The sequence below is a fragment of the Poecile atricapillus genome, chromosome 12, assembly GCF_030490865.1.
Source record: "Poecile atricapillus isolate bPoeAtr1 chromosome 12, bPoeAtr1.hap1, whole genome shotgun sequence".
In the NCBI taxonomy this organism is placed as follows: domain Eukaryota; kingdom Metazoa; phylum Chordata; class Aves; order Passeriformes; family Paridae; genus Poecile; species Poecile atricapillus.
The window spans coordinates 2,247,356-2,275,171 of NC_081260.1; the positions used below are offsets into that span (position 1 = coordinate 2,247,356).

The 27,816-nt window shown below is 41.8% G+C and overlaps 1 protein-coding gene across 4 annotated transcripts; it reads left to right on the forward strand.

Annotated features, from left to right (window-relative positions):
* Positions 1-27,587, forward strand: LOC131583486 (ubiquitin carboxyl-terminal hydrolase 12-like). 4 transcript variants are annotated; one of them, XM_058847639.1, is made up of 11 exons: positions 45-118; positions 6,361-6,418; positions 9,146-9,307; positions 12,746-12,826; positions 16,202-16,275; positions 17,100-17,326; positions 18,518-18,594; positions 19,411-19,494; positions 20,123-20,320; positions 21,936-22,014; positions 25,530-27,587. In XM_058847639.1, the coding sequence occupies exons 4-11, from the start codon at positions 12,801-12,803 to the stop codon at positions 25,629-25,631; spliced, it is 867 nt and encodes a 288-aa protein (XP_058703622.1). In that variant the 5' UTR covers positions 45-118; positions 6,361-6,418; positions 9,146-9,307; positions 12,746-12,800; the 3' UTR covers positions 25,632-27,587. The 4 variants fall into 4 exon arrangements, with proteins under 4 accessions (XP_058703619.1, XP_058703620.1, XP_058703623.1 ...); XM_058847640.1 differs by lacking the exon at positions 6,361-6,418 and having other exon boundaries at positions 40-118; XM_058847636.1 differs by lacking the exons at positions 6,361-6,418; positions 9,146-9,307 and having other exon boundaries at positions 1-118; positions 16,062-16,275.
* The last annotated feature ends 229 nt before the right edge of the window (positions 27,588-27,816 follow it).

Consider the following 27,816-nt stretch of genomic DNA (forward strand, 5'->3'; position numbering starts at 1 on the left):
CCCGGGCCGGTTAGCGGGTGCGCAGCTGGCGCTGTCAGTCGCGGCCCAAGATGGCGGCGGCCGGGGGCGGATGGAGGCGCTGGTGACGGTGCGGAGACTCGCCGCCGTCTGTACCATGGTGAGAGCCCTGGCGGCCGCCCGGCCCCGCACGGCCGCTCCTCGGGGGCTCCCGGCCTTGTGCCCCGCCGTGCGAGCAGCAAAAGCGGTTCAGAGCCAGCGGTGCGGGAGGCCCCGCCGCCGGTCCGGGTGTCTGAGGGGGCCGGGGCGGAGCGGCCGTGGCGGGGAAGGGCGAGGGGAACGCGGGGAGCCGCGGCCGGGCTGAGCGCGGGTGCCAGTGCTGCCGCGGCTCGCAGGGATTTGGGATAATCGGGTTGAAATCCCGGTGGGAAAGGTGTTGGAAGCTCGGCAGAAACGCGAACTCGGCGCTCCCGGTGGGTGTGTCTGCTGCCGCCTGTGCCCTGAGATGTTTTTGGGGCTGCCTTTCGGAGAGAAAAGGAATTATCGAGCATTAATTGGCCTCGCGTCCAGGTCGTAGTGGGTTGTTGTGATAAGTGAGTTGATTTTAAAGCTCGTTCTACTCGTTTATCAAAGCTCTGCAATCGCTCCACGTGTAGCAGGGACCGTCCCTGCTGCCAGGGCAAGAGGCAGCCCGGTAATTGCATGATTATGCAGAATTTTTAATGAAGTTACGCTGCTGTGTAAACAGAGCCCAGCGAGTGGTTGGGCTGGCGCCGGAGCGCGGCTGACTCACAGTGAAATATCGCAGCCCGGCAGTGAAACACCAAAAGCTGCCCAAAGAACCTTCTGGGAGGAGCTGGAATTCCCAAATCCAGCAGAGGCTCAGGCTGGGGGTGCCCACTTGGAGCAGTTTGGTTTTCATAACCCCACGATTTCCTTGTTCCAAGGGCAGGTTTCCATCTCCTGCAAGCTCAGCAGGGACTGCTCCACACCGATTTCCTGGCTCTGTTTTCACCTGTGTGGAAAAGGAATGGGATTTTCCTGCTTGTCCGTGCAGCTGCTGACTCCCAGTTTAACTCCAGGCCCAGTACAAACTGGGTTTTTGCAGTTTCACACCCCTACCAAGAGACATTAATCTCTTCACATCCCTGGCCATGGAGACCTCACTGGAAGTCTCTGGGAGAAGACTTCCCAGGACTTTATCCTTCCCCAATCTCACTAAACGTTTTTGGGTTTTTTTTTTTCTGCATAATTTGTATTTTTTAATTGCCCATCACAGACACAGGTGAGATTAAGGCCATGAGAGGTGAGTCACAGCTTTGCTGTGGAGTTCTGCACCCCAGAGGCAAGGGATTGACTCAATCCGTGGAATATTTTGGATACATTCCTGAGAGCAGCTGACTGAGCCTGGGATTGAGAGGGCAGGTGGAAGGCAGAACATTTCCCTGTGACTCTGCAAACCTGAGTGGGATTTTTGCTCCTGTGCTTGCCTGGATTTTGGTTGGGATGGAGGATGGAAGCTGGGCAGGTGCTTGCAGCCTCCCACTCCTGAAGTTCTGGGGGTGTTTTTTTCCAAGGAACTTTTCCATGTTGCAGCTCTGGGGAGGCAGATTCTCCTCGTTGTGTTTCAAGTGGAGAATTTGCTGTTTCAGTTCTGTGCAGAAATTGTAGAGCAGTGCTGGTAGCACTAAATAATCACATGAAACAGCCTTCAAAATTTCTTAATTAGTCATTTAATCAAATGCTGTGGAATCTGTCAACATCAGTGTTTTAGGTGCATGTGTAGCTTGGCTAAACTTCCTGTCAATATTAACATTTACTCCCTCATCTAGCCCAGGAAATTAAGATCTGGATGCTGTATTTTAAAACTAGATCAGTTTATTTGCATGTCCAGCAAGTAAAAATACTGTTTGGTTTGTCATAAAGGTATATAAAAAACCTGAGCCTTCTTTATAAAAACATTGAAATACATGAACAAAGTCCCTTTGGGAACTGCTTTCCTCAGGATTGTACTAATCTGTAGTGATTGTACAGGACTTTACATATTTTTTTAGTAAAATATGTAGTTTTTACCAGCATTTCCAGTCATCATCTGTGCTCCAGGCTGGAGAAGTGAAACCCGGGTTTGTGACATTGTCAGACATCACAGGGACTGCTGTTGCTGACTGCTTCTCAGCCACACCATTCCTCTCCAATATCTCTTTAAAAATTCAATTTAGAGCTCATTAGCAGCCAGTAATGAGGCTGAACTTGAATCATCTCCCCCTCCCTAAAATACCTTGCCCGTGGATTAGCTCTGCTGTGCCTCAGGGTGGTGGCATTTCCTCAGTTCCCTTTTTCCAGGATTTCATCACATTCTGGTGGCAGCTCCAGCCTGGCCAGGACTGGGAGCTGGGAGGGAGCAGGGATTGTTCATTTGAATGTGATTCATTGCTTGGGGAGGCTGCTGACACCACATATTAAAAACATCAGGAGCCACTGCCCCTGCTCTGCTTCCCTGCCACCAGTTTTGTGTCCCAGCCCTTCCCTTTGCCTTGGGCTCTGGGGGTTTTTCCTTCTGTTTGCAGGCAGCTGCAGGATTGAGGGAAATGACAACAGAAATGAGGCTTTTTGCATTAAAAAATTTACAGTTGCTGTTTCAGAAGCGTTTAAAGAGGGATCTGTGGTCTGGGGTGAGCAGGTGGGAATCCTCTCTGGCAAGGGAGAGAGAGTGAGGAGGGCAGAATTCCCTGGGTCTGAGCCAGGATGTGTTTTCTGTGCCCTGAGACAGTTGTAGAACTGAGGTTTTGAGTCTGAACTTAAGGATTTTGTTGAATTGACAGAACTTCTGGAAAAGGAGACCAGAACTTGAGAACAGAGCAAGGTGCAAAGCCTGGAGCTGGGCTTTTCCTCTCTGGCAGCTTGTGAGGAGTCTATAGTAAGCTGTGAGTAGAATATTGTTACTTTGTGGGCAATTAGGGCCACTTCCTCTAGATTAATGTCTAATTGTTTGTTAAACCAGTAGGACATGCCTGAAGAGCTCCAATCCAGGCTACAAATTGGGGGTTGTCTTACACACTCTGAATCAGGACACAATTATTGACTTCAGTGCTGGAGGGGAGGTGGCTGCAGCATTTGTAAGTCACATTTCCATTTGCCACCTGAATAATTTAAACTGGACAGCTCAAGCAGGGCTGTGGTGTCCCTGGTGTGTAATGTCACCTCCCTGCTGTCACCTGTAGCTGTAGGACTTTGGTTTGGCTTTATCAGAGAATTAACATTCATAGCATTTATTTTTATCACTGGAAGAAGGGAGGGTGGAGGTAGAGCTGGCTAAGCAGATTTCTGTCTCCAGCAGTGCTCTGCTTCTTGACTGACAACTTGTTAAGCTAAAAGAAACAAAATATTCATCTTTGCACTTAAAACCCAGCCTGAAAATAACTGAAAATAATTGTTTTGTGGGGAAAGAAATACATAACCCTTTGGAAAGCAGGGAGGAGGTCACTTCAAGGTTTTCCCACGTGTTGTTTGTATTCTGGTTTAATGCTGTGTGTGATGGGTGTTTATTGCTGCAGAATTTGGGTTTCTGACAGTTTGGGGCTGGAAGCAAAGCCAGGCTGCAGTTCAGATGGACCACACAGGTTCCCTTGGAATGAGCTTTAGGATTTTACAGGAGTCCTGAACACATAAATGAGCTTTTGTGATGTTCTGGGGTCGGCTTTGATTGTCTATAAACTTTTTAAATTTCATGCTTTAATTGTCCTGAGGAAAATGAGAGATCATGAGAGATCCCAGCTGTGTTGTGCCATGCAGTTGAGGAAACTGGGCACTCCATGGTTCATTTTTGCAAAGTATTTTGATTATATTAGAAGACTTCTACTTCAGAGCTGCTACCATTTAAAAATCAAGTGTGAATACCTGGGGAAAGATGCTAAAAGAACAGAGTGTAGCTTGTTCAAGGTGTGCTCTGTGTTACTGAATCTCTGTTGTTTGGTTCTTTAATCAGGATTTAGAGCAAATGCTTTTATTGCCTTGGATTCATCTGTTTACATGCACATCACTCACTGTCTTGTTGCTATTAAAAAAGAAATGGTTTTCAGTGTTTGCTCCAGCAGATGTCAGTTTGGGGGATTCCTGCACTTGCTGCCAAAATAAAGGGCAGCACTGTACATCATTATGGTTTGTTTCTATGCTGTATTTTATATTTCCAGCTCCTTTTATCGTGGATAATTAAAGCGGGCTTGTAAAACAGATAGGGATAAACTTTGTTATGAAAGGACAAGAGGGAATGGCTTTAAACTAAAAGTGGGCTGATTTCCACTAGGAAGGAAGAAATTAAGGGTGGTGAGGCCCTGGCACAGGTGCCCAGAGCAGGTGTGGCTGCCCCTGGATCCCTGGAAGTGTCCAAGGCCAGGTTGGATGGGGCTTGGAGCAGTCTGGGATAGGGGAAGGTGTCTCTGCCATGGCAGGGGGTGGCACTGGATGAGCTCTAAGGTCCCTTCCAAGCTGAACAATTCCATGATTTATCCACTTAACCTCTCACACACTGAGCTGTGAATGTATTTCCCCATTCAGATCCATTGATTGGCCACACAACTGAATTTTACTGCTCTGTGCCTGTGTAATAGCTGAAGTTACAACCTACTTAAAAATGAAATAAAAACCTGTTTATAAATATTTGCCTTCCCTCAGCATCCACTTCCTCACTCTCCACAGCATTGTCCCTGCACTGTTTGATGTGTGAGGCTCCTGATGAAATCTCTCTGCCAGCTCACAAAAGAACAATGCTGGTAAACACTGGGCCCTGCACAGCTGGGAGCTGTTTGTGTTTGAGAGCTGTGCTGGCAAAGCCTCCACTCCTGTGTGTGTCACTGGGTCACTGGGAGAAGCACAAGGTCGGGAGGAATCTTGTGGGTGGAGAAATCTGGGGGATGAACTGGGAGCACTGGTGGTGTGGGAGGCAGGGGCTGAGGAGACTGAACTGGGAGCAGTGTGATGTGGGATGCAGGAGCTGAGAAGGCTGGGATGGACTGGGATGGACTGGGATGAACTGGGAGCAGTGTGATGTGGGATGCAGGAGCTGAGAAGGCTGGGATGGACTGGGATGGACTGGGATGAACTGGGAGCAGTGTGATGTGGGATGCAGGAGCTGAGAAGGCTGGGATGGACTGGGATGGACTGGGATGAACTGGGAGCAGTGTGATGTGGGATGCAGGAGCTGAGAAGGCTGGGATGGACTGGGATGAACTGGGAGCAGTGTGATGTGGGATGCAGGAGCTGAGAAGGCTGGGATGGACTGGGATGGACTGGGATGAACTGGGAGCAGTGTGATGTGGGATGCAGGAGCTGAAGAGGGGAATGAGCTGCTGACAAAGGTCAGCACTCAGCAGTGGCTCTGCTTTTCCTGCCCTTTCTCCAGCATCCTTTCCACAGGTTCTTTTCACTGGAGCCCAGCTTTGCTGTCTCATTTAAAGAGCATCAATTGAGAGGGTTTCACAAGAGTGTGGGCCCTGCTTTGCCTTTGGAGGTGTGGATCCTGTGGGCCTTGCAGGACCAGCTCCTCATGGAATAAACATCTGCTTGGAGCAGTTTACAAAGCACCCTGCATTCTTGATTTAAAACCACTCCAATTAAGGCTTCATAGGAGTGAACTTCTTCAGAAATACAGCAATTTTGAGTTTCTCTGGGTGAGCTGGCAGCAGCCAGGATGCTCTGTGGGCTTTCCTCCCTACTGGAAATGTGCACAGGAGGAAGATTCTGTGACATTCAGAAGTGTGGAGCCTTGGATAGTCTGTGACACTGCTCCTTTCAGGATTATCACTTTGTTTGGAGTGCTTATGCAGGCAAAGTGCTGCAGTCCAAGGCTCCATTTACAGTAATTTGTTATGCCTGGAACATAGACAGCCTTCTGGGATCCATGAAAAGGGATCCTTTCAAACCCCGAGCTGACAACTCTTTTTATCTGACTTCAGTGCTCCACAGCCAAGGAGTTTTAAAGGATGGGGAAAGCAACATCTAATCTGTGTTTAGAAAACCATGACAGTGTGTTCTATAAACTTGCAGCAATACAACCCCAATCTGCTCCATTTCCACTTCCCTCCAGGGCAGTTTGAATAGCCCTGAATCTGGAACTATTATCTCAGCAAATACAGCAAATGCAGGCAGACTTGTGCATCAGCTCATGCAGATTTCTTTCCTGAAAGGTTTTAAGTAGCTCTGGCTTGGCCTGCTTGTTCTTTTTTTTTTTTTTTTCCCCTTTTTGTTTTGATTTGTTTATTCACTCTTAAAACAACTCCTCAGCAGTGGGTTTAAGCGGCTCCTCTAATCTGGAGTGCTGCACGATGATGTCCCTTGGAGCCTTTCTGCACAACCTAAAAGCTTGTTTTAAAGGCTAAATCTTCTCCTACTCTCATTTGTTAATAGGAAACAGCCAAATGAGTAATTAGAGAGCAAGACTTGTGCACCAAGACACTGAAATCCTGTAGTTTTTTGCATTTCTTTAAGGGAAATGTCTTTTGCAGGCAGGTGCTCAGTGGGAAGCAGCTGGTTCCAGTCCAAGAGTTAGGATGGTGTGGAGTCCAAGCCAGAATATCTTCAGGGATTTTATTTCATCAGGTTTTTATTCTAGTGATGCTACACAGCTTCTGGGTGTGCATCCAGCTGCAGTGAAAAGTTAGAGATACCTCGAGTTAAGAGCCTTTAATTCCTTCATTTGAACTGAATTAGATTCATTGCAAAGAGAGAAATGCATAAAAATCAGGTAATGTGGAAATGAATGTTTTGTACTGAGCTAAAATAATAGTAATTATCTTTAAAGAAAGGCTGAATCTTCCAATTTGCATGGGCTGTATGGAGAGGTCTTTAAATTAATTGATTGTTGAAAATGAGCTAATGGAATTAATTCATCTTGGGTGTGTTTTAGACAGGCCTAAAGCAGCTGAAGGATTGGGGCAGACATAGAGAACTAAATTTCAGCAGGATACAATGAACAGACAGAAATTTTTCTGAAATTTTGGGAAATACATCCAGATTTGAGAAGTTCTCTTTGACAGTCTGCCACTGTCCACAAATGAACTGTAAATGGAGCAGCTGTTGGGGTGTATATATTTATTTGTGTCCATTTAAAGTAGTGGAGTGCTCAAAATAAGCACAGAAAACTTTAAAAAAAAAAAAAAAAAAAAGAATTAATGTAGATTTTGGCAGGATCAATATTGAAAAAAGACCAAACTGTAAGTTTGTAGTTGTATTTTTGAAAATATTGGTAGGACTTCACTATTTTAGTTAATTCTCTTGTACTTTAAGCACCTGCTTCATCCCTGTTAAAAACCATAAATTAAAACCTCATGAGGCATTTGTTTGACAAGTCTTTCTGAATTTCTGTGTCTGTCAATGACACCAAAGAGATCCTGAGTATTTTTTGTCATTATGTGGAGCTAGTGATGGTTATGAAATGGTTCTAAACCCACTGGGAATTCAAAACCTGTGGTAATTAGAGCCCCTCAGAACTTGTCAGAGGTAAATGCCAGGAACTCTCAGGGCACTGGGATCTCTTTCCCTGCTTTGTGGGTTTTCCCCTCATTTTCCAGCTCCAGTGCTCAGTTTGCTGAGCTGCAGCACAGCATTGACCTGATTATTTTGACAAGAGCTCAGAATAACAGTGAGGATCCTGACCCAGAGTTGTGCTAATTTTGGTCCTTTTTTTCCTGGAGCTGCAGCAGCAGCTGCTCCATGCTCAGAAGGTCTCCTCACCTTCTTTCTGCTTTTCTAACCATCCTCACATGTGCAGAGTTACCTCCAGAGCAGAAGAAAGCAGATATTTGGGAATGGAAATGTGGATTCCAGCCAAGTGGGAAAGTGTTGGTTCAAGGGAAAAAATCAGGTAGTCTGCAATAACAGTCCACTAATTCTCAGCCAAGGTTTGTGGTCGATCAGGATTTCACTGAAACTTGGTAAAACTCATATTGCTGAAAAGGGAAGAGGTTGTAACTTGAAGCAGGAACCACGGGGATGCTGGAAATGTGGAATTCTCCCATTCTGAGCTGTGAGGCTGTTCTTAATCACTCACAGCTTTTATTCATCCACAGCTTCACCAAAACTCTTCAACTCACAGCCTAATTACAATTTCTACCATAAAGCTAATTGAATATAATACAGAGAAAACTGACCACTCCTCTGGTTCCTGTCAGGTAAGTGAATGCAACCTATGAGCCTTTCACCTGTAAGAATAATTACAAATCCAAGAAGTTTAAAGTCACCAAGTCTTGATGCCCCTGGAAACTTGATACATTTCCAGTTTTTGAAATCAATTAAATCTAGGCTATGCAAAACCCTCATTTTCTTTGCAAGAATAGGATTTTTTTGCTGCAAAGAGCCAATAATGCCTAATTATCTGCTCTGTGATCTCCTTTTGGTGCTTCAGTGAGTTACCATTGGCTAAGAAACAAAAGTCTACTACTATTTATTCCACTTGCATTGAACTGGAAATAAATCTTTAAGACTTCTCTACTGAGCAAAAATCACTCAGAGCTTACAAGCTGGAAGAGTTGATAGATCTCTCTTCTGGTTTTGATGGGTTATCCAGTTAAAATTTCAGGAATACTGTGGGATTAGTGCCTCAGTATAGCTTGGTTAGACAGGGTTTGAAACTGCTCTTTTCACATCCCTTTCCTTTAAAACATTCAACAAAACTTGCCTTGAGTGTTCTCTGGGTAAATATTAGTTTATCCCAATGCTATTTTCTCTATATCTCATCCAGATCTGAGCATGGAATAGAATCCCAAAATGGTTTAGGTTGGAAAAAACCTCCAGGATCATCAAGTCCAGCCTGACAATCCAGAGTGCCACATCCAGCCTTTTCTTACATTTTTAAATCAAGATATTGGGGTGATGTCCCTCACTGCATTGGTATGAAAAAGTGAGAAAAACTTGAGTATCAACAATTTCATACTTCAGTATTTGGTATATTAGATTTTTTTTTTGAGGGTGTTCTTTGTCTTTTGAGTCAGAACAAATGTTCTTGGATAGGCCTTTGTTTTAATTAGCTGATATGCATAAAGCAAAATGACTGCAGCTATGACAGGAAATACTTGATTGATGTTTTTTGGGGGGTTTTCTTGGCCATTTTTAGCTGTGTGTATTCCTGTTAAAGTGGTGATAGTTGAGATGGGCCAGGCAGTTTTTCATTTTCCTGTTTGACTGATAATTCCAGAACTGTGGAAGCACAGCCAGTTCTGTGAGAAAAGGGGAGCTCTGAGACAACACTTCAAGTCCCAGCAATTCCCAGAAAATTGAAAATCCTGCTTACAAGTGCTGAAACTTCCGTTGTCTCCTCCCCCAGCAGTATGAAAGTGCTAAATTTACATCTCATTATGTAAGTAAATCACTATTACCACGTAGTTAAATGAGGGGGAAGTTTTCCTCCTGGGGTAATTGTGTGTTTTATAAATCTGGGTTTATTTCTGCTCACAGGGCTGAAAGTCCTCTTCAGGACTTTGATGGTCCTGAAGAGCTGAGAGCATTTCCTTGCACCTCATAGAAGTCAAGGATGTACTTGTTAAAATATTTATTTATTTGCCTTGCACTAGCATTGAGAAGTCAGTTCTAATCTCCTGCATTAATCTTTATATTCAGCTGTATTTTATTTTTCAGTGTTTGCTTAGCAAACTCAATAGCTATGAATGAGGGATTTTTTTTCATGGCATTTCTTGTTGCTCCCACAATATGTGATGTAGTTTAGCAAAACTGTATTGATTTTCTTCTGGTTTTAGGTGTTCAAAGCACCACAAGATGCAGAACACTTTGGCTGTGGCACCCCAAAGAGGTGCAGTTCTTAATTCTCCAATCTAATAAAATTAATTCCCCAAATAATAAAATAAAATTTCATATTATGGACACTTGCTACTTCAGTTTCAGTAGACAAGATGTGACTTTTATATTTCCAGAATGATGAAGTGTGGTGCATTGTTTCTCATGAGGAAATATTCCTGTGGTCTGTGGCAGACAGAAAAAAATCTTATAGCTGGGGTGGAAAAAGGTGTGTGACACCTGTCAGTGTGACAGCAAAACCTCATTGCAGCAAGACATGGCTCAAGCTGGGCCAGATTTCATCTGCACTGGATTAATTGGCCAATTGTTAATTGAGTTGCAAAGATCCCTGATTGGGAGGAGCTGGACTTTGCCTGCAGTTCTGGACCTTACCCCAAAATGTGACCGAGGTCAAGTGGTGCCCTCAGCATAAAGAGGATTTCTGCCCCCAAATCCTTTTGAGTGCAGTTCTCCTGGACACTGATTCCATGGTGAATCATCTGTGCTTCTGCAAGGCATTTATTTTTCCATGGAATGCTGGGCATTGCATTTCCTGGAGCTTTTTCACTGTTTCATTTGCAAGTTTGCATCTTCAGAACAATTTGTGATTAATCTGTGATTTTTTTTTTATTCCTCCCACAAGTGCTTTGAGTCTTGTTTTAAGGTTTTTAGGATTTTATGAATTTAAAGTATTCTCTGGCAAAAAAAAGTTGAGAATCATCACAGAATCCCAGAATGATTTGGGTTGGAAGGGACCTTAAAGCTCATCCCATTCCATGGGCAGGGACACCTTCCCCTATCCCAGGTTGCTCCAGACTGGCCTTGAACACTTCCAGGGATGAGGCATCTACAGTTTCAGTTGTAAATAATAAATTAAATATAATCTAATTTAATGAAACCTTAATTTTTTTAATCTGCCTCTGCAGTTACTTTACCCAAATTTAGAAAGTTTGGGCAATAAATACAAGGAAACACTCGGAAAAAAACTCACCTGTAACCTGTCAGGTTAAATGGATACAAGTTGGTGGCTTGGTTGACAATCCTGATTTATGATAGGTTATCATAATTTTAATAAAAATTACAATTCTTATGGTTTTATTTATTTGTTCAGGTATTTATTCCATGTGTTCCTTTCCAGCTGGAGCATTTGTTCTGTCAGGTTTCACTGGTTCTGTGAGGTTTGGTACCTCCTTTCATGGGCTTTTCTCCAGTGTTTCCTTGATAAAATATTGGAGATCATGGAGGGGGCAAGGAAACTCCAGAGAAATTGAAACTGAACTTCACAAGCTCACAGGATTTCACAAATCCTCCTTTCCTAATCTCCAACCATGCAGCATGGAAGAGCAAAACAACCTCAGCAGGAGCCAGTTCTGATTTCCAGGCTGAAAATTCCAGAATTTTCACCTCTTGTGCATTTCCATGGAATTTTTGGAATCATCTCCAATTACACCATATCCCAAAGGAAAATGGGATCATTTTGTGGATCAGAGCAGTGGAAGTGGAGAGCTGAGGGAACCATTGGATGTCAGCAAATCCTCCTTGCTGATGGTTCTCCTTTTTTTTTAGGTTTGGCTTTTTTGGGGGGAGATACTGTAGGGAAAAAAAGCTCCTTGGAAGCAGGGAATAACTGCAAGGAAACAAATGAAAGGAGCTGCCTGAACTGGCACTGATGCCTCAAAAATGTTGTGTGTAATTGCTGTTTGAGCAGAGCTCTGCCTGTAAATCTGTCAGCACCCTGGGAATGTTTTGTGGGGTTTGGAGTACCCAGTTCTGAGCCTGCCTCATTTTATCTGTTTAGGGAAATGTAACTCGCTGTAAATCAGATGGGCAACATCCAGCTACAACTGTTCAAGCAGATTATTTCTTGGTTTCTCTCCTGTTTTGGTTTTTTTTTTAAGGAAATTTTTAGTTATTTCTCTGTTAAAGACAATCTGGATGGAACTGTCCTTACAGTCTCTACTTGTGGTTTATATTAATGGGGAGATAATGGAAATGTTTGGTCAGCAATTAAAAAACATTGGTAGCTTCAGGGGAATAAATTAATTGAGTTTTGCTGGACTGTAATTTTTGGTTTAATGTTTTTCTGGGGTGTCTGAGGGTGGCTCAGAAGGATTTCTGTTTGCACAAGGTTAGAGTTGGAGTGACTTGGGCATTTAAAACAGAATTAGGAATCCAAAGTGTTTGGATTCTGCATCAGAGGAGCTCAGGATTGTTGGAGCATCATCAAGAAACATTAAAGAACAAGGTGGAGAGGGATGAGGGAAGATACCAAATCCCAAGATACTCCCATCCATAGGGTGTTGTTGTTGAAAATTGAAAGAGATGAAGAAACCACTGTGAATATGAAGTGGACCAAGTTAAAATTCAAAATAAAAACATTGGAATGCTTTAGTTGTTGCTTTATATGTGAAATAAGAGCAGTGGTGTTTTTCAGTTGTATAAAAACCAGCAAATTCCATCCTCATTGTACTGCTGGAAACTCAAGGACGTGTCAAAATTCACTGTGAGCTTCATACATCACCCTGAAATTAAATGTAGCAAAACCAAAGCACCTTCAGGTGACCTGTGATAAAACTCTTATTTCCATTCTTCTGGGGGTTTGTAATCCAAAACTTCACTTGTCCATAATATCTTGCAAAATAAAGCTAGAAAAAATACAGGATAAGTTTCTTTAGTTTTACAGTGCATTCTTGACTAAATGAAGTTGCTGTTTCTAGGTCACTGTGGCCAACTTGGTGTTTTAAGTGAGAACAGCTGATTTTGGTAATTTCCAAATAAACTCAAATGTAGAAAACCATTCTGTTAGATCAGATAACTCATTTTAGCTGATGAAATTGAGATTTTAAATGAAACCTTCGTACATTTATGACAACACAGCATCATATTAATTTAATTCTGAAGAACAGAAAATACTGATTTTTCGTGGAAGTAAATTATTTCCTAAGCTTTGGGGGTTTTTTTAGTAAATTTGTATTTTCTCTAACATAAATATTGTTTTTTGTAGGGCGCCAATGCCTCTGCTTTGGAGAAAGAGATTGGTCCTGAGCAGTTCCCTGTGAATGAGCATTATTTTGGCTTGGTCAATGTAAGTGAATTTTCTATGCTTAAAATACTGGGTTTTAATTCACATCCTAATTTGGAGCTTAACAGGATTCTCCAAGAACTTGATTGATGGGAACGTCTCACTTAGAGTGGGGCTGAGCACAGACACCACATCCTGCAGTGTGCTTATTAACCAAGATAATTCATTTCATCTGAAACACAGAAAAATAAATGTATTTCTTGTAAAGTCTGCAAGAGAGCCCTTCTTCCTCCACTACACTTTTAATTGCAAGATTTTAATATTTAGCTGGAAAATTGGAAATAATAAAGTGTGTCCATTTGTTCATATGCTGTTCCAGAGAAGATTTTCCACTGATGCTGCAGTGCAGGGGAGGCTTTAAAATGAAAATGTGTTACTTTTCTAAAAACACCCTTCTCGTGGGAGGAGAGGAAGTTTTGTGCAGGAGATGAATGACAAGGACTGGGTGGATAATTCCTTCGTGTAGTAATACTCAATCTGGATTTTTGGCAGCCTGGTGTAGCCATGAACCCTCCAAAAAGCTGAATTTTTGCAGGTTTTGTGGCTCTGGGCTGGGAGCTGAGGGGCAGCAGAGTTGTGTGCCTGCATTAACTGTGCAGAGGATGTTGCTCCTGGTTTGTTCAGAGCAGCAGTGGTTCTGTGGCATCCTGTTTATGATGGGAAAATGCAATTTTGGCAGAACTCACTAGAAACAGAATTATTTCTGTCTTCTGGTCGTCAGGGTTGTGTTGAGAGCTGGGAGATGCTCATCTCTTCACACACCAGCTAAGGCAAACTAAGTGGTATTTATTGAGCTCATTAGAGACCCAGTTAATTGCCTTTGTGTGGGTTTCTAGCAGTTTATATTTCATCCACCCAGCTCTCCAAACACAGAATCCTCTTCCCTAAGCAGGGTATCAGTGGCCATTCCAAAGCTGCTGAGGTTTGCTCCATAACGGCAAAAAATGGAATTGTGACACAAATAGCAGAGCACTGAATGGTGTCAGGAGGAAAAACAGCATCCTAAAAATAACCAGAATTACTAGAACCCCATCCATTCTCTGTTTTGAAGGACAAAACATGACTAACACTGTTGTGCTTCGTTCCTTGCAACTGGTTTCTTGAGGGCGGTGTTTTCACGCCGTTGTTCTGCTGAGTTTTTTTCTGAAGTTATTTCTGGTTCTTTCATGATTTGGAAAGAATTGGAGCGTTTTAAAGAGGGCAGTTTCATGGCTTCAGCATCAGTGCTGTTAAATGTGTGATTGCAGTGCAAATACAGTCAGGTGGTGAACTCGTGGGCAATGAAGGCCAGAATTTTGGGTTGAATATTTATTTAATTTTTGGATCAGTGAGCTAAACCAACCTGACTCTGTTAAACTGTGTCTAAAGCCACTGCAGAATTTATGGGAAACTGTAAAAATAGCTTATATTTGCTAAAGCCCAAGAGGGATGAAACAATGGTGTCATTCCAGAATTTCATCTCAATTTTCATTTTAAGAAGCTCTTATCTTCAAAAAAGCCTTCAGACTTAGGATGCCTTTTTGTGTTGTGTGCAAATTTATTTAGCATGGTGCTTCTTTGCTTTTTTTGGTCACTGATAAGGATGTGAGTGGTTTTCTATCCTAATTCATGTGTTTGTTTAGTTTTCACATTTATTTTCCTCATGTCAATAAGTTGTTCCCTGTTGTTTGCATATGGTGTAAATCAGTGTTACTGTAGCTATAATCTGTGACCTTTTGAGCTGTATGAATTAAGCTGTTCATTTTCTGTTTCAGACAAAGTGATTATTAGCTTGAAACCATTCTGCTGCAGTAATCACACCCAATTTGGGACAACAGTGGCCGTGTATCACTTCAAACTAGTCTGCTCTGTAGACAGATTTTTATTCTTTATGTTTATTTAAAATATGTTGCTCTTGGGGTGTAGAACCTCGTTACCAGAATATGTGGGGACTGGCAAATGCAGAATTTGTCTCTCTTTTTGGAAGCAGCAGCTCTGAAGCCGTGGTGTGTTGTTGTGGGTGATAAGCTGATATCCTGGTGTCCCTCCTTGCTCAGCCACGGGGAGCAGCCTCTGCAAGACCTTATCACAGACAAACCTGCTGCTCTCTGCATGGCCCTGCATCATGTGCTGCTCAAAACATTCCATTATGAGCAGGAAATATTGATTTTATTATGAATTTATAATAGGTTTTGCCACTGGGATTGGCTCAGTTGCTCGGAGCAGGGTGCTGATAATGCCAAGGCAGCAGGGTTGATCCCTCTGTGGGTTGTTCAGTTAAGAATTGGACTCAGTGATCCTTGGGGGGGTCCCTTCCAACTTAAAATATTCTGTGAAATTTATTATTTATTTATTCTGTGTCCTTGGTACCTCTCCCCAGCAGGCTCTCCCCTCTCAGGATGATGGCTAGTGCTGTGACTCCACAAATTTTGATTCTTTACTGAGCCCTTAATTATTTTTTCTGTGTTTTCCCAGTATCCTGTGGGCGTTGTCTCCTCTCCCTTCCCTTGCTGTCACAGGGCTCAGCCTTTCCCCTCATTCCCACCAGCATTTCCTACATTTCCAGCCAGGATTCCCCCATTTCCAGCCAGGATTCCCCCCATTTCCAGCCAGGATTGCCCCCATTTCCAGCCAGCATTCCCCCCATTTCCAGCCAGGATTTCCCCCCATTTCCAACCATCTTTTTCCCCCATTTCCAGCCAGGATTCCCCCCATTTCCAGCCAGGATTGCCCCCATTTCCAGCCAGAATTTCCCCCATTTCCAGCCAGGATTCCCCCCATTTCCAGCCAGGATTCCCCCCATTTCCAGCCAGGATTCCCCCCATTTCCAGCCAGAATTCCCCCCATTTCCAGCCAGGATTCCCCCCATTTCTAGCCAGGATTCCCCCCATTTCCAGCCAGGATTCCCCCCATTTCCAGCCATCTTTTTCCCCCATTTCCATCCAGGATTCCCCTGATTCCCACCAGCATTTCCCCCATTCCCACCAGCATTTCCCCCATTTCCAACCAGTATTCCTCCCATTTCTAGCCAGTATTCCTCCCATTCCCACCAGTGTTCCCCCATTTCCAGCCAGGATTCCCCTAATTTCCAGCCAGTATTTCCCCCATTTCCAGCCAGGATTCCCCAGTAAATGAGCTCTGCCAGGTGACTCCTCCAGTTTCAGTGTGTGACACTCTAAATGAACTCTTCCTACCATTCCTTTTTGACAGCCCTAATCCAAACCCCTTTGTTTTCCTTCTGTTCTGTTTTTTTGACCAGTTCGGCAATACCTGCTACTGCAACTCGGTCTTACAGGCACTTTATTTTTGTCGGCCATTTCGGGAAAAAGTTTTGGCATACAAGGTGCAACCTCGAAAGAAGGAAAGCCTCCTGACCTGCCTCTCTGATCTCTTCAACAGTATTGCCACGCAAAAGAAGAAGGTGGGAGTCATCCCACCCAAGAAATTTATTTCCCGCTTGAGGAAAGAAAATGGTAAATGAAGAAATGATTTTTTTAATGTGTTTTTAAGGATTTAAAATGTTAAATTCGGGTTTCTTTTGGAGTCTAAATTGTGAGGTTTTAATGGGTTTCTTGAAGATTTTTGTGGTGTGGAGTTCACCACCTCTGTGCTTGTCCTGTGAGCTTGTCCTTATCTCAGTATGTGTGTTTCTGGACTTGGAATATTCTTGGAATATCTTGGAATATTCTTGGAATATCTGGAATATCCAGATATTCCACACTGGTGTGGTGTTCCCTGGAGGAGCAAAGCACACTCCAGCTCATTGCTCCAGAAACCCAGCCCCTCATAGCCTGTTCTCTTGCATTTGTGGTAGGATCAGTTCCTTAGGATCTGAACTGGTGCTTATTTCCCAGGGCTGTTTGGCGAGGAAAAGCTCTGGGTGTTGATTTATCCTCTCTGCTTGAGCTTGAAAAGATAACAAACTTCCAGCAGGGGATTTTTGCCCTTTGGTGCTGGACTTAATGAAGCAGTGGGCCAAGGCAGCAAATCTGAATTTCTTTATTTGTCTTCCTCTCTAAAGAAAATAAGAAAAAAACTACAAAAAAACCCCAAACCAATCATGGTTTCCTTCAGTTCTGAGAAATGGCCAAACTGAATTTCCTTAATGGTATTTTTCGGCTGTTTGTTTCTTGCAACCTGAGGATAACCATTGAGAGAACAAAGTGCAATTCTTCCCAAACTCACCAGTGCCACCAGAGCTGTGTAACAGGGGAGAGGAGGGAAGGAAAAAACCACAGTGACCTGGTGGTGGGAAGTGTCTGCAGTTGTTCATTCTCCTCCCTCTCTTCCTTTCCAGAATTATTTGATAATTACATGCAGCAGGATGCACACGAATTCCTAAACTACCTACTGAACACTATTGCTGACTTACTGCAAGAGGAGAAGAAGCAGGAGAAGCAGAATGGGAAGCTCCAGAATGGCAGCATTGAGAGTGAAGAAGGAGACAAGCCCGATCTGACGTGGGTCCATGAAATCTTCCAAGGAACACTAACCAATGAAACCAGATGTCTTAACTGTGAGGCTGTACGTGCACCACCAAACCACACCTCTTTAGCTTTCTCCCAGCTTCTGGATTGGTTTCCCTAACACTGAGCACCCTTTTTCATTCATTAGGGTAGATGAAATTGCACTGTCTCTATTAAAATATGGAGCATAGCCTATTTTAGGACTCTATGTTCAAACCAGTGCTCATTAAGGTATGTTGCCCAGAAAAAGCCCAGTGTTTTCCCTGTTTCTCCTCCCTGTTTTCCATCCAGGCAGCTGCACCTGGCTGATCCAGGCTGCCTTTTTGTCTCCATGTTATTTCCTGTGTCAGTGATTGAGAGTTTATGTCGTGTTTCTACATGAGAGTTGCTCTTAATTTAACACTGGGGTGAACTGAGTTGCTTGAACTGGAATTCTGTGCTCGGTGCTGGTCCTTGGCTACTCTGTTTGGGAGCAAAAAAAGTGCCATGAGGTCTAGAATTAGAACCACACCACCTTCAGGCCAGGGATTTGTAGCTAGTCATATGCTCTGATTTAATACTGCTAAAAAAATATGAAAACCCAGATGGGGAGAGAAATAAAAAACCCGAGAAGTGATTACAACAGAAAAGACTGTACTCGGCATTTAAAATCTAAAGTTATGGCTGTGTGGTGAGGAGAAGCTCTAAAAATGACATTAATAGGATTCTGTCTCAAGGATCTTGCAATGAAATGTGACTGTTCCACAAATGGAAAGATGGTTTTCCTCCCTGCTAACCCATTTAATTGAGGAGCCATCTGCCTGTTTCTGCCTTGCCTCTGAGTATTGACTGTTACACCCTGAAATGCAGCAGAAAGCTGCAGAGGAAATGGAATGTGGTTAAAACCTCTCCAGTGAGAGCTCTCTGAGTGGTTAAAACCTGCATTTGCCAGTGAAATAATCAGATGTGCCTTGAAGTCTCAAAGGGGAGAGATGTTTCATGAGAGGGGTTTAGGGTTTTGTGCTTTTTTCCATGGGTTTTTGGTTTGGTTTGGTTTTGTTGTCGTTGCTTCTTTTCATAATGCTTCTCTTCAGGTTTTAACACCACATCAGATTATTTAATCACTTTTAGTTTACCTGAAGAAAAGGCCTCTTTGTGTGTGTGTACATTTATTTTTAATCATCCTGCACCATTCCAGAAATGGTTAAAAGAAATCTGCCAGCTCTCAATTGTTACCAAATATGTCTTCTTCTTATTTTTTTTTTTTAAGGTTAGTAGCAAAGATGAGGACTTTCTGGACCTTTCGGTTGATGTGGAACAAAATACATCAATTACACATTGTCTAAGGTAAACAGAATTTTTTTGGGAATGGACAAAAATACCTGCCCTGGTCAGAAGGAGAGAGCTTGGATTAGTTATTCTCTGGTGCAACATGTGGTAAAATATTGTGAGTTTTGGAAGGTTTCTTAGTGAGTTTTAGTAGTTAATAAATACTAGTGGTGGCTAAGATTGATTTTCACTTTCTTTTATGGAGATCTGAATTTATTTTATCACACAGTCAGGCTTTATCAAAAATAAACACACAGTGTTTGTTTTCACAATAAATTCTTGATTATTTTCATATTCTTATTGAATTTCAGTCATCTGGCCCTGATGTTTAGGGTCACTTTGGTTTTTCCTGATGGACATTTGCTCCATGTGTTTGTCTGCTGGATCCAAGGCTTATCAGCTGCTTGGATATTTAATTTGCATCCAGCATCTGGCTATTTAATAGCTGATAATGGATCTGTAATTGCTGAGAGCTGAAGGATCATCCAGACCTTGCTGCTTAATGGCTGTAGATGTGAACATTTAATTTCTGCCACTAAAGAAAACATGGAATGGCTTCTGATGGAAACAAAACTCAATCACCTTCATGCTGTTTATTACCTTTCCTAGAAAATAGACAGTTAAGAGTGTAAATTCTAGATTTTTCCAGCTAAACATTGATGCTGCATCCCAGGAATGAGACAAATACACATCAAACAGGTCTGGGAGTACCATGAATGAAAGGAGCTTCATCCTCTGTCTGTTGTTTGGGGTTTTTTTTCAGCATTTTCAGCAGCAGCTTTTACCTGGATGCTCTGGAATATCCCTGCTTATGCCACTCTCTGATTTCCACAGGGGATTTAGTAACACTGAAACTCTATGCAGTGAATACAAATACTATTGTGAGCAGTGCCGCAGCAAACAGGAGGCACAGAAGAGGTAAGGGCCAAATATTCAGGCTGAGGGAGATGTTCTCTTAAAATTTCTGGGCAAATACACCTGGTGAATTCAGGAAAAAGAAAAGGTAGGGTTGTCTAGGTCTGAGGTGAAGGAAAAGTGGAGAGACCAAGTAACTTCACGGCAGCCTCATCATGAGGGGATCCATTCTGTGATTCTCTCTGAAGAGTTTCTATCTGGTGTTTCCAGACATCCACATTTTCCCCAGTTAGCATTAATCAGCTTAAAGCTGCTGGAAAACATCCCATCTGCTTTGTCTGGGAGCACTGGGTGCAAAAAAATCTTATTTTTCCCCTTAGACTTGGTCACAGCCAGAGCAGCAACACAGATTTATTCCAGCTCTTTCTTCCCATTGATGGGTGAAAAATCCATGTTCTCCTGCAGCTGTCCTGCATTCAGATGTCAGTTGTGCTGTTAATAATTTGGGATAAATATTTCCTATCCTCACTAAGAGAGAAAAAGCAACATTTAAAAAATCCTACCAATATTTTGGATGCCTTTTTTTACGACGCTTCCTCATAACAAAATTCTCAAACAAATCTCCATTAGGGGCAATTCTCTAATCCTTCTCCTTTATTTCACATCTTTTTTTTTTGTTTTTATGCTCCAGAATGAGGGTAAAAAAGCTGCCCATGATCCTGGCTCTGCACTTGAAGAGGTTCAAGTACATGGACCAGCTGCACCGCTACACCAAGCTCTCCTACAGGGTGGTGTTCCCCCTGGAGCTGCGGCTCTTCAACACCTCGGGGGATGCCACCAACCCCGACAGGATGTACGACCTGGTGGCCGTGGTGGTTCACTGTGGCAGGTACTTGTGCACATTCCCTGCTTTTCCTTGGAATTTTCAAGGAATCTTTCATCCCTGTGCTGTTTTATAACAGTGCGGGAGCGCTCTCGGAGCTGGTTGGTTGGAAGTGTTTTGATTTATTTTGATTTTTTTTTTAAATCTGTTTTTTTTTTTACTAGGTGTTTTTACTATTTTCAGTTTTACTTTGTATTTTTACTATTTTCAGTTTTACTTTATATTTTTACTATTTTAAATTTTACTTAAGGGGCTAAGATTTGTCCTTTTCTGTCATTTGTGTCACCATCACGGTGGCACATCAGACAAGTCCTTTCTTTGAGCTGTCATTAAAAAACCCCAAAACAACAAAAATCTCCTGGAATTGTTTTTTCTTTCCAGGAAATCTAAATGGAAGAAAAAGAAATCTTGGAAAAACACCTAGTAAAATAGAATTAAATTATGTTTTTCATCTTGCTGCTGCCTAAAACCTTGAAGTTTCTTAAGAAGTTGGTGCCATCATGTGGAATAAGCTGTGCACTGCTGGGTTTTTAAAATATCCTTATTTTCTTCATTACATTTTAGTTTTAGCAGCTGCAGTTCTGGTTTTAAAAGCAAAGAGGAAAAGACTTCTAAACATTTTAGGAAAAAAAAAACCTCATGGAAAGGGAAAAAATATTTCTAACTGCTTTCAGGAAGTGTGAGTTTTAAAGTGATCAGTTATTGCAGCACATAAATGCTTTGAAATATCTTTATGAGGAGAAAAATGCTAATAATGCATAGATTTAGTATAAATAAACTTCATATAATTCTAAAAGATTTTTGTTGTGGTGCAGTTATAATGTTTATTCAGTTTTTATCACTTTAGGATCTCTTGCAATCCATTTTCTTGTGTAGTTTTTATTTGCCATACCTGTGTCTGCACTTAAATGTTTGGATAATGGTGATTAATAATTCAGATTATTAAATGGTTTTCCTTCTTTTTTCTCAAACCTTTTATCCTGTGTGGGGCTTTTAGGGTTCCTCACCTGCTCTCAGTTCTTACTGAACTGAGATAAATGAGATTTTCTAAATATTTTGAGTTCTCAGAACTTGTTTGAAATATTTTGCACATAGAGTTTTACTTCTGTTTAAATTTAAACTAAGTTTAAGTTTAAATTTATTTTTATTTAGTTGCCCTAAACAAAGGAATTCCATTCTGTGGATTGGAAACTTCCACCAGAAAAGTGGGAAGAGCTTTCACAGGTCTGGCTTGTTGTCAGGTTAAACCACACTGGAAATTAAAGTAATTCCTGCTGTGAAATTAAATATTTCAGAGCTGATTTAATTTAAAATTTTACACTGGTCAAAATACTCAGCAGTGGTGAATCTAACAAAACAGAGATTGAAATATTTTTAATTTTGGATTTTAATATCTCTGAATGATGGTATGAAATATTTATCTCATCGTGTGTTTTGAATGTATTTTGTATTTTCAGAAAGCCAACAGCAACATTTTAATTGAAGCAATTTGGCAAAAAAATCTTATAAAAATCACCAGCATTATGTGAAAAGCTGGGAAGTGGAGCTGGGACAGCCAGGGATGATCCTGGGCAGGGAAATGGCTCCTGGATAATGAATTTTCCATCCTTTTCTCCTGCAGTGGCCCAAACCGTGGGCATTACATCACCATCGTCAAGAGCCACGGCTTCTGGCTGCTGTTTGATGATGACATTGTAGAGGTGGGTAAAGAGCAGCAAAACACCCAAAAACTCTGATTTCAGCCCATTTTTAGGCTCCTTTCCATTGCTAACTTGCATTTCATTGCTGCACTTTAGAGCTTCTCACTTTTTTTGGGTCACTTTTCACCAACAAATTAAAAAAAAAATTATTTTTAGTGATGATGTTGAAACAGCTCAAGGAAATTTTTCCTTTTCTGCCAACATATCTGTAAAGGCTGATCTGCACAATTTTTATACATCCATGGATTTCACATAATTATTAAGCAAATATCAAACAGTAGAACAAATGCCACAGCAGAGCTGCTTTTTGTAAAGATGAAAATGCTTTGTTTGTCTCAGAGATTCCATGGTCAAGGCCTGATTAAGTGTCTAAATAGCAAAATCCATGCTTGTGTTGAAATAAAAATGTAGGACATTCCCCATTTTTAAATTTTTTTCAATCTTTGCGTAGCTTTGAGCATCAGGGGTGGCTCCCCAGTGTGTGTGGCTGTCAACAGTTCCCTTTCTCCTAAAAATTTTATATTTTTGGACTCATTTTCCTCTGTTTCTGTCATAGTCCAAGTACAGAATTGTGTCACCTAATTTTGGAAATAGTTTTCACCTCAATATTTTAAAATTCAAGTATTTTCAGTCTTTTCCATGCAGGAGATGAACTTCACATTTTAAAAGATGTAAAATAACCGTCTTCTTATTCTGTATTTGTTTTCTGTCAGTCACTTCTACTTTGTATCTTCATTTTTGTGCCAAATTTCTGTTTATCTGCAAACACTGTTGACACTTTTATAGATGTGCCAAAAATGGCTTTTAAATGTGTGCAGTTATTGGGCAGTAAATCCAAGGAGCTGTCATGTAGTTCTCTCTTCTCCAAAAAAAACCCCATTTTTTTCCTTTATGTTGCTTTTTTATCTTCAATTGTGGCTTACTTTTTTTTTTTCTTTTCCAAGTTCATCTTCTTTTATAGAATTTATTTAGAATTATATATTTTTTATATATATATATGTAAAAACCAAGCTCTTTTGGAGAGTTTACATTCTAGGTGTGGCCACCTAACAGAACAGGCTTGAAAAGGTGAGTGCAAAGCTCTTGTTCACAGAAATTGCAGCTGAAAGCCCAGAAAAGGCTTTTCCCCCTAAAATACAAAAAGCTTTATTGCATTTTTGGCAAGTGATGGGAATGAACAGCTCCAAACTGAAAATAGGGAGGAGTTTGTCCTCATTTCCCATCAAATGTCAGCAGTGGGGAATGCAGATTTTTTTGTGTGTTAGGATTTCATGGGAGGGCAAACTCAGTGGAATTGGAGATTGATGATCCCCAAATTGTGCAGCATGTGGGGGAAAGGAGCAAATCCAGGGGGCAAATCAGTCCAAGGGGCATCCAAAATGGAGCAAAATGGATTGAGAAACCTGATCTCAATGATCTCTGGCTGATTTGAATTTGGCATTTGTCACCAGATGCATCCCAGTGTTTAGCTGGAAACATCCATCCATGGAGCTCTCCACACTGAGGGGAGGCACAGAATGGCTTTGCTTAAAAAACAGAGAGATTTGAATGCAAAGGCAGTGGCATTCCAGAATTGGATTTGGTTTGGAGAACCAGAATAGATGGCTGGAAATGAGTAAAGGCTGTTTAATCTCAGTTCATAAGAAACATCATTTTTAATGCCAGGTGAGGCTGCAGAATCCTACAAGTTGTAACACCCACTGATTGTTACTCTAAAGTTACAACTGGGTTAAACTGTATCTGGTCAGTAAAAATGGGAAGAATAAAATCTATATAATCCCCTTTCAGTTCCACTCCATTTTCTGTGGATAGTGAAATTAAAGAAGGAAGTCAGTTTTGCTGTGCTGAAACTAAAAATATCTGAGGCATGAATTAATATGGATCAAATGTTTGAGTTGCATTCAGAATGAGTAGTGGAAATAGGCTTGATTGCATGGCAAGTGAGTTGGCACTTAAAATAAAACATGTTTGACTTGTCTGCTAAATATATTGCAGGAGCTGAGGTTCTTTCACTACATTTCTGTTAAAATGTGCCTCTAACAGGCTGTAGTAACGTTATGTTAATAAATGGTGTGAAAATGCACCAGCCTCAGCAGGGGATTTCAGCTTCCCCTCACTCCTTGAATGGAGAAAAGACAAAATGTCTTTTTGGGGCTTTTTTTCTTCCCCCTTCTTTATTTTTTTTTTAAGAGAAGGTGTTTAACAAATCTCTTCAAGAGAGAATTTCTGCAGTTGATGCATCTTCTGAAAACTCCTATCTGTATTTTCTTGTGCTGGGAAAAGGCTGCTCCCAACTCGCTGCTGTTTGGCAGTGCCACATGGAGAAACCAGTGCTGCTGAGCTCGTGGTGATGCCAAAATCTGCTCAGGGAGCAGAGATTTCACATTCTCCACATGGCTTCTGCAGCTGAGGAGGCTCCTGCTGGAGGCAGAGCAGGGTCTCTTTCTTTTAAGGTGTAATCACAGCTTGGTCTCTGCTCCTCCTGAGCAGGGCAGGTGTTCAACCCAGAGCTTCTTGTGTTTGGAACATTTCTTTACATCCTCAACTTTATTCCTTGGGAATAAAAGGAAAATGGAGGCTCATCTCCTCCTCAGCCTCTCATTTCTGTGGATCCAGAGTCCTAAAGGTATTAAAAAACTCCATCCCAGTGGAATGCTGAGCAGCACAGGTGCCTGGGAATGTTTTATTCCACTCTGCACTGCAGGATCCAACTCCCTGATGGGAAGCCAGTTGTGCTCAGGACCTGGATCAGGACACGTGGAACCTGCAGCTTTAAAAACCCTTTAAAATTCCCTCCAGTTGCTGCTTGGAGTATGAGAGCAAAGCAGCTTTTCTGCACAACTTGAAATAAAAGCAGATTTTAATTCTGTTAGCACAGAAAACCATAATTTTTCTTAAGAAACAAACCTTGTGATAATATTCCAGAAGGCTTTGCCTGTTAGGAAAGCTCCCTTATGACCAAAGATCATAATTAGATGAGACCCACAGAACTCATAAAGCACTTGCAGGACTTTTCTCCTTAAAAGGGTCACAATAACTTTGAAATCCAGAGTTATTTTAGCTGAGTTTTCAATCTACACAACGTGTACTTGCAGCTGTACAAAAACCTTTTTCCCTGATTAATGACTGCTTTTTTTTTTTTAATTATAAAGTAATTTAATTAGAAAATACTCAGGCAAGGTACCACCAGTGTGAGAAAGGCAAATATAGAAGTGCCATGTCATCCTTTAAGGATACATTTTCATGGATCACTTGTTTTGTAGTCCAGCTTAGGATTGCAGCCCTTCTCAGAAGTTTATTATTTCATCCTGATGTGCTGCTTTTTCAATAATCAATAAGTCATTAAGTGGGAAAAAATGTTTTGTTGGATTGATGATGTTGAAGGGTCACTGTGTCAACACCACTTGGCTTTCCAGGTCACCTCCAAGAGCTGGGAATAATGATTTATGTGGGAAAAGGCTTTTTAGGCTTTGTGATTTTGATTGAAGCTAATTAAAACTTCCATTAATTTTCAGAAAATTGACGCCCAGGCCATTGAAGAATTCTATGGGTTAACATCAGACATTTCCAAAAACTCTGAATCTGGATACATCCTCTTCTACCAGTCCAGGGACTGAGACAAGAGACACAAAAAATGGACACAAGGAAAAAGGGATCAAGCTTTGGCCGAGTGGAACACATTGGTGCCAGCAGAGCAGTTCCTCGGTGTTGCTGTAGGACCAGGACAGATCCAGGGGGAGGAGAGAGTTCCCTCCTGCCCTTCTTGGAGGATTAGTGCTGAACTGCCAGAACAAGAAGAGCTTTTGTTCCAGTTTTCTTTCTGGGCTTTTTGATTTGGTTTTTGTTTTTTTTTTTTGTTTTTTTTTTTTACGTGCTATCTTCCAAAATCTGTGTTACCTCTACTTGAAACCTGGCTGCTTATTTTGTTCATGAACTCAAGAAGAGATTTCAAAGTAGCATTGTAGGATTTTTACCATTTGAAGTTGGCCTGAGGCTATACCTTGGTTTCTGCCATGGTTTTTCTGTATTTTAGCAGAACGATTTCAATATTCAGTGTCAGCTGAAGGCATATTTTAGGATCTGAGCAGCAGCTGGTTGCTGGATATTTTTGGTGACTCAGACTCGAGCAGTACAAAGCTAAGACATATTGGAAATGTCAAGTCTGTAATTTTTATAAAGAAAAAGCAGACAAAACCCCTCTCTCTGCAGCATTGTAAACCTCCCCATTCTGCATTCTCTTGGGTTTAGAGAACACTAACAGCACTGCTTCTTTTTGTACTCTTCTTTGTGCTGTTCTGTTTCTCCTGCAGAAGGCAGAGAGCTGTCTCCACATCCAGCCTCTCCTGCTGTGCATTTTCCTTTGCAAGCAGCAGTTTTGCCTCCAGGCCCCGTTGCTGCAGGTTCCAGGGGAGCAGAGCAGCCCTGACCTGTCAAAGACCATCTCTGCTGTAGGAAAGTTGGGAATTCCAGCCTTTCTTGGAGCTGTTGCATAAACCAGAAGTGCCCTCATTCTGAAGCAGGATCTGTTCCGCATTTCACTCAATTCCAAGCAAACTTGCTGCAAGTTGCATTTTGAATCTATGCTAATCCACAGGAACAGCACTAATTGGGAAGGGTTAACCAAGGGAAGGGGTATTTAGGGAGCTAATCCAGGAGTTCTGAGTCTTCAGGGTAATGAACAGGTGAGGAGGAAAACCAGCCAACCCACCAGACATTGCCTGGTCAGTGTTGCAGTCATTGGTGGTGATGTTTGTGTCCCCATCTGAGAATCATAACAGCCCCTAAAATGCTTCTGATTGTTTCACCTCTCTAGGCCTTGCTTCCCAGGGGAAATCGTTGGTCTGTTGAAGACTGCAATGAAGCAATTTTCCATTGTGCTTATATATTCTAATCTCATGGATAACTAGGAGGAAAAGACTAAGGAAGCTGGTGAGAAATCTCAGAAAATCTTGCACAAGTTTCTTTTGGTGAAGTCCTGGTGCTGTGCCAAAGCTTGTCACAGCTGGCTCCAGCCTCCCAGTGGGAATGAGTGTTCCTGAGCTGGGTGTCCTCAGTGTGGCTGTCCCCAGCACAGCCCCTCATCTGTCCCCAGTGCTTGTTGCTCTTGAGGAGCTCTAACTTATGCAATTCTGTGGCTTGTGCAGAATATTCAATATTTTACCAAAACACTGTCCTCAGGAAAGCAGCGTTTCCCAGTTCCTCGTGCTGCCTGTGTCTGTTCCTTCCTCTCATGACCACAAAAGTGATGTTTAGCAATTAACTCCTGCCTTCAAAATGCAAATGAACCATTGCCATTGTATTCCAGCTGGGTACAGCTTCCATTCTCCTGGCACATCTCTCTTCCAGAAGATATAATATGGACGTTGGGTTTTTTAATTCTTTTTTATTATACAGAGTACTGTCATTTTAAGAGACACATTCAACAGCAGCAAATGTTCTTGTCATCTTGTTCCTGTTGTGTGACAATTGTTCCTGGCTAAGAATCTTCTCCCCTTCTCCACACAGAAGCTGTGAGTCCTCTCCTGGTGATGCCACCAGAAGACTGTCATCACTGAGTCTTGCAAAAAATGAAAAACAAAGAGAGCACTGAGTTAAAAATAATCTAAACAGTAAATACAAAAAGTAATGTAGTACACTAGACATGTATTTTGTATATCTGGTGATACCTTTTTACAGATAAAATACCTGACTGAGAGATAATATTGAAAGATATATACTATAGATTAAAAACTGTTCAAAGTGCACTTTTGCTACAGATTTATAAGGAGACTAAAAGGAATTAAATGGGAAGAGAATGGCGTG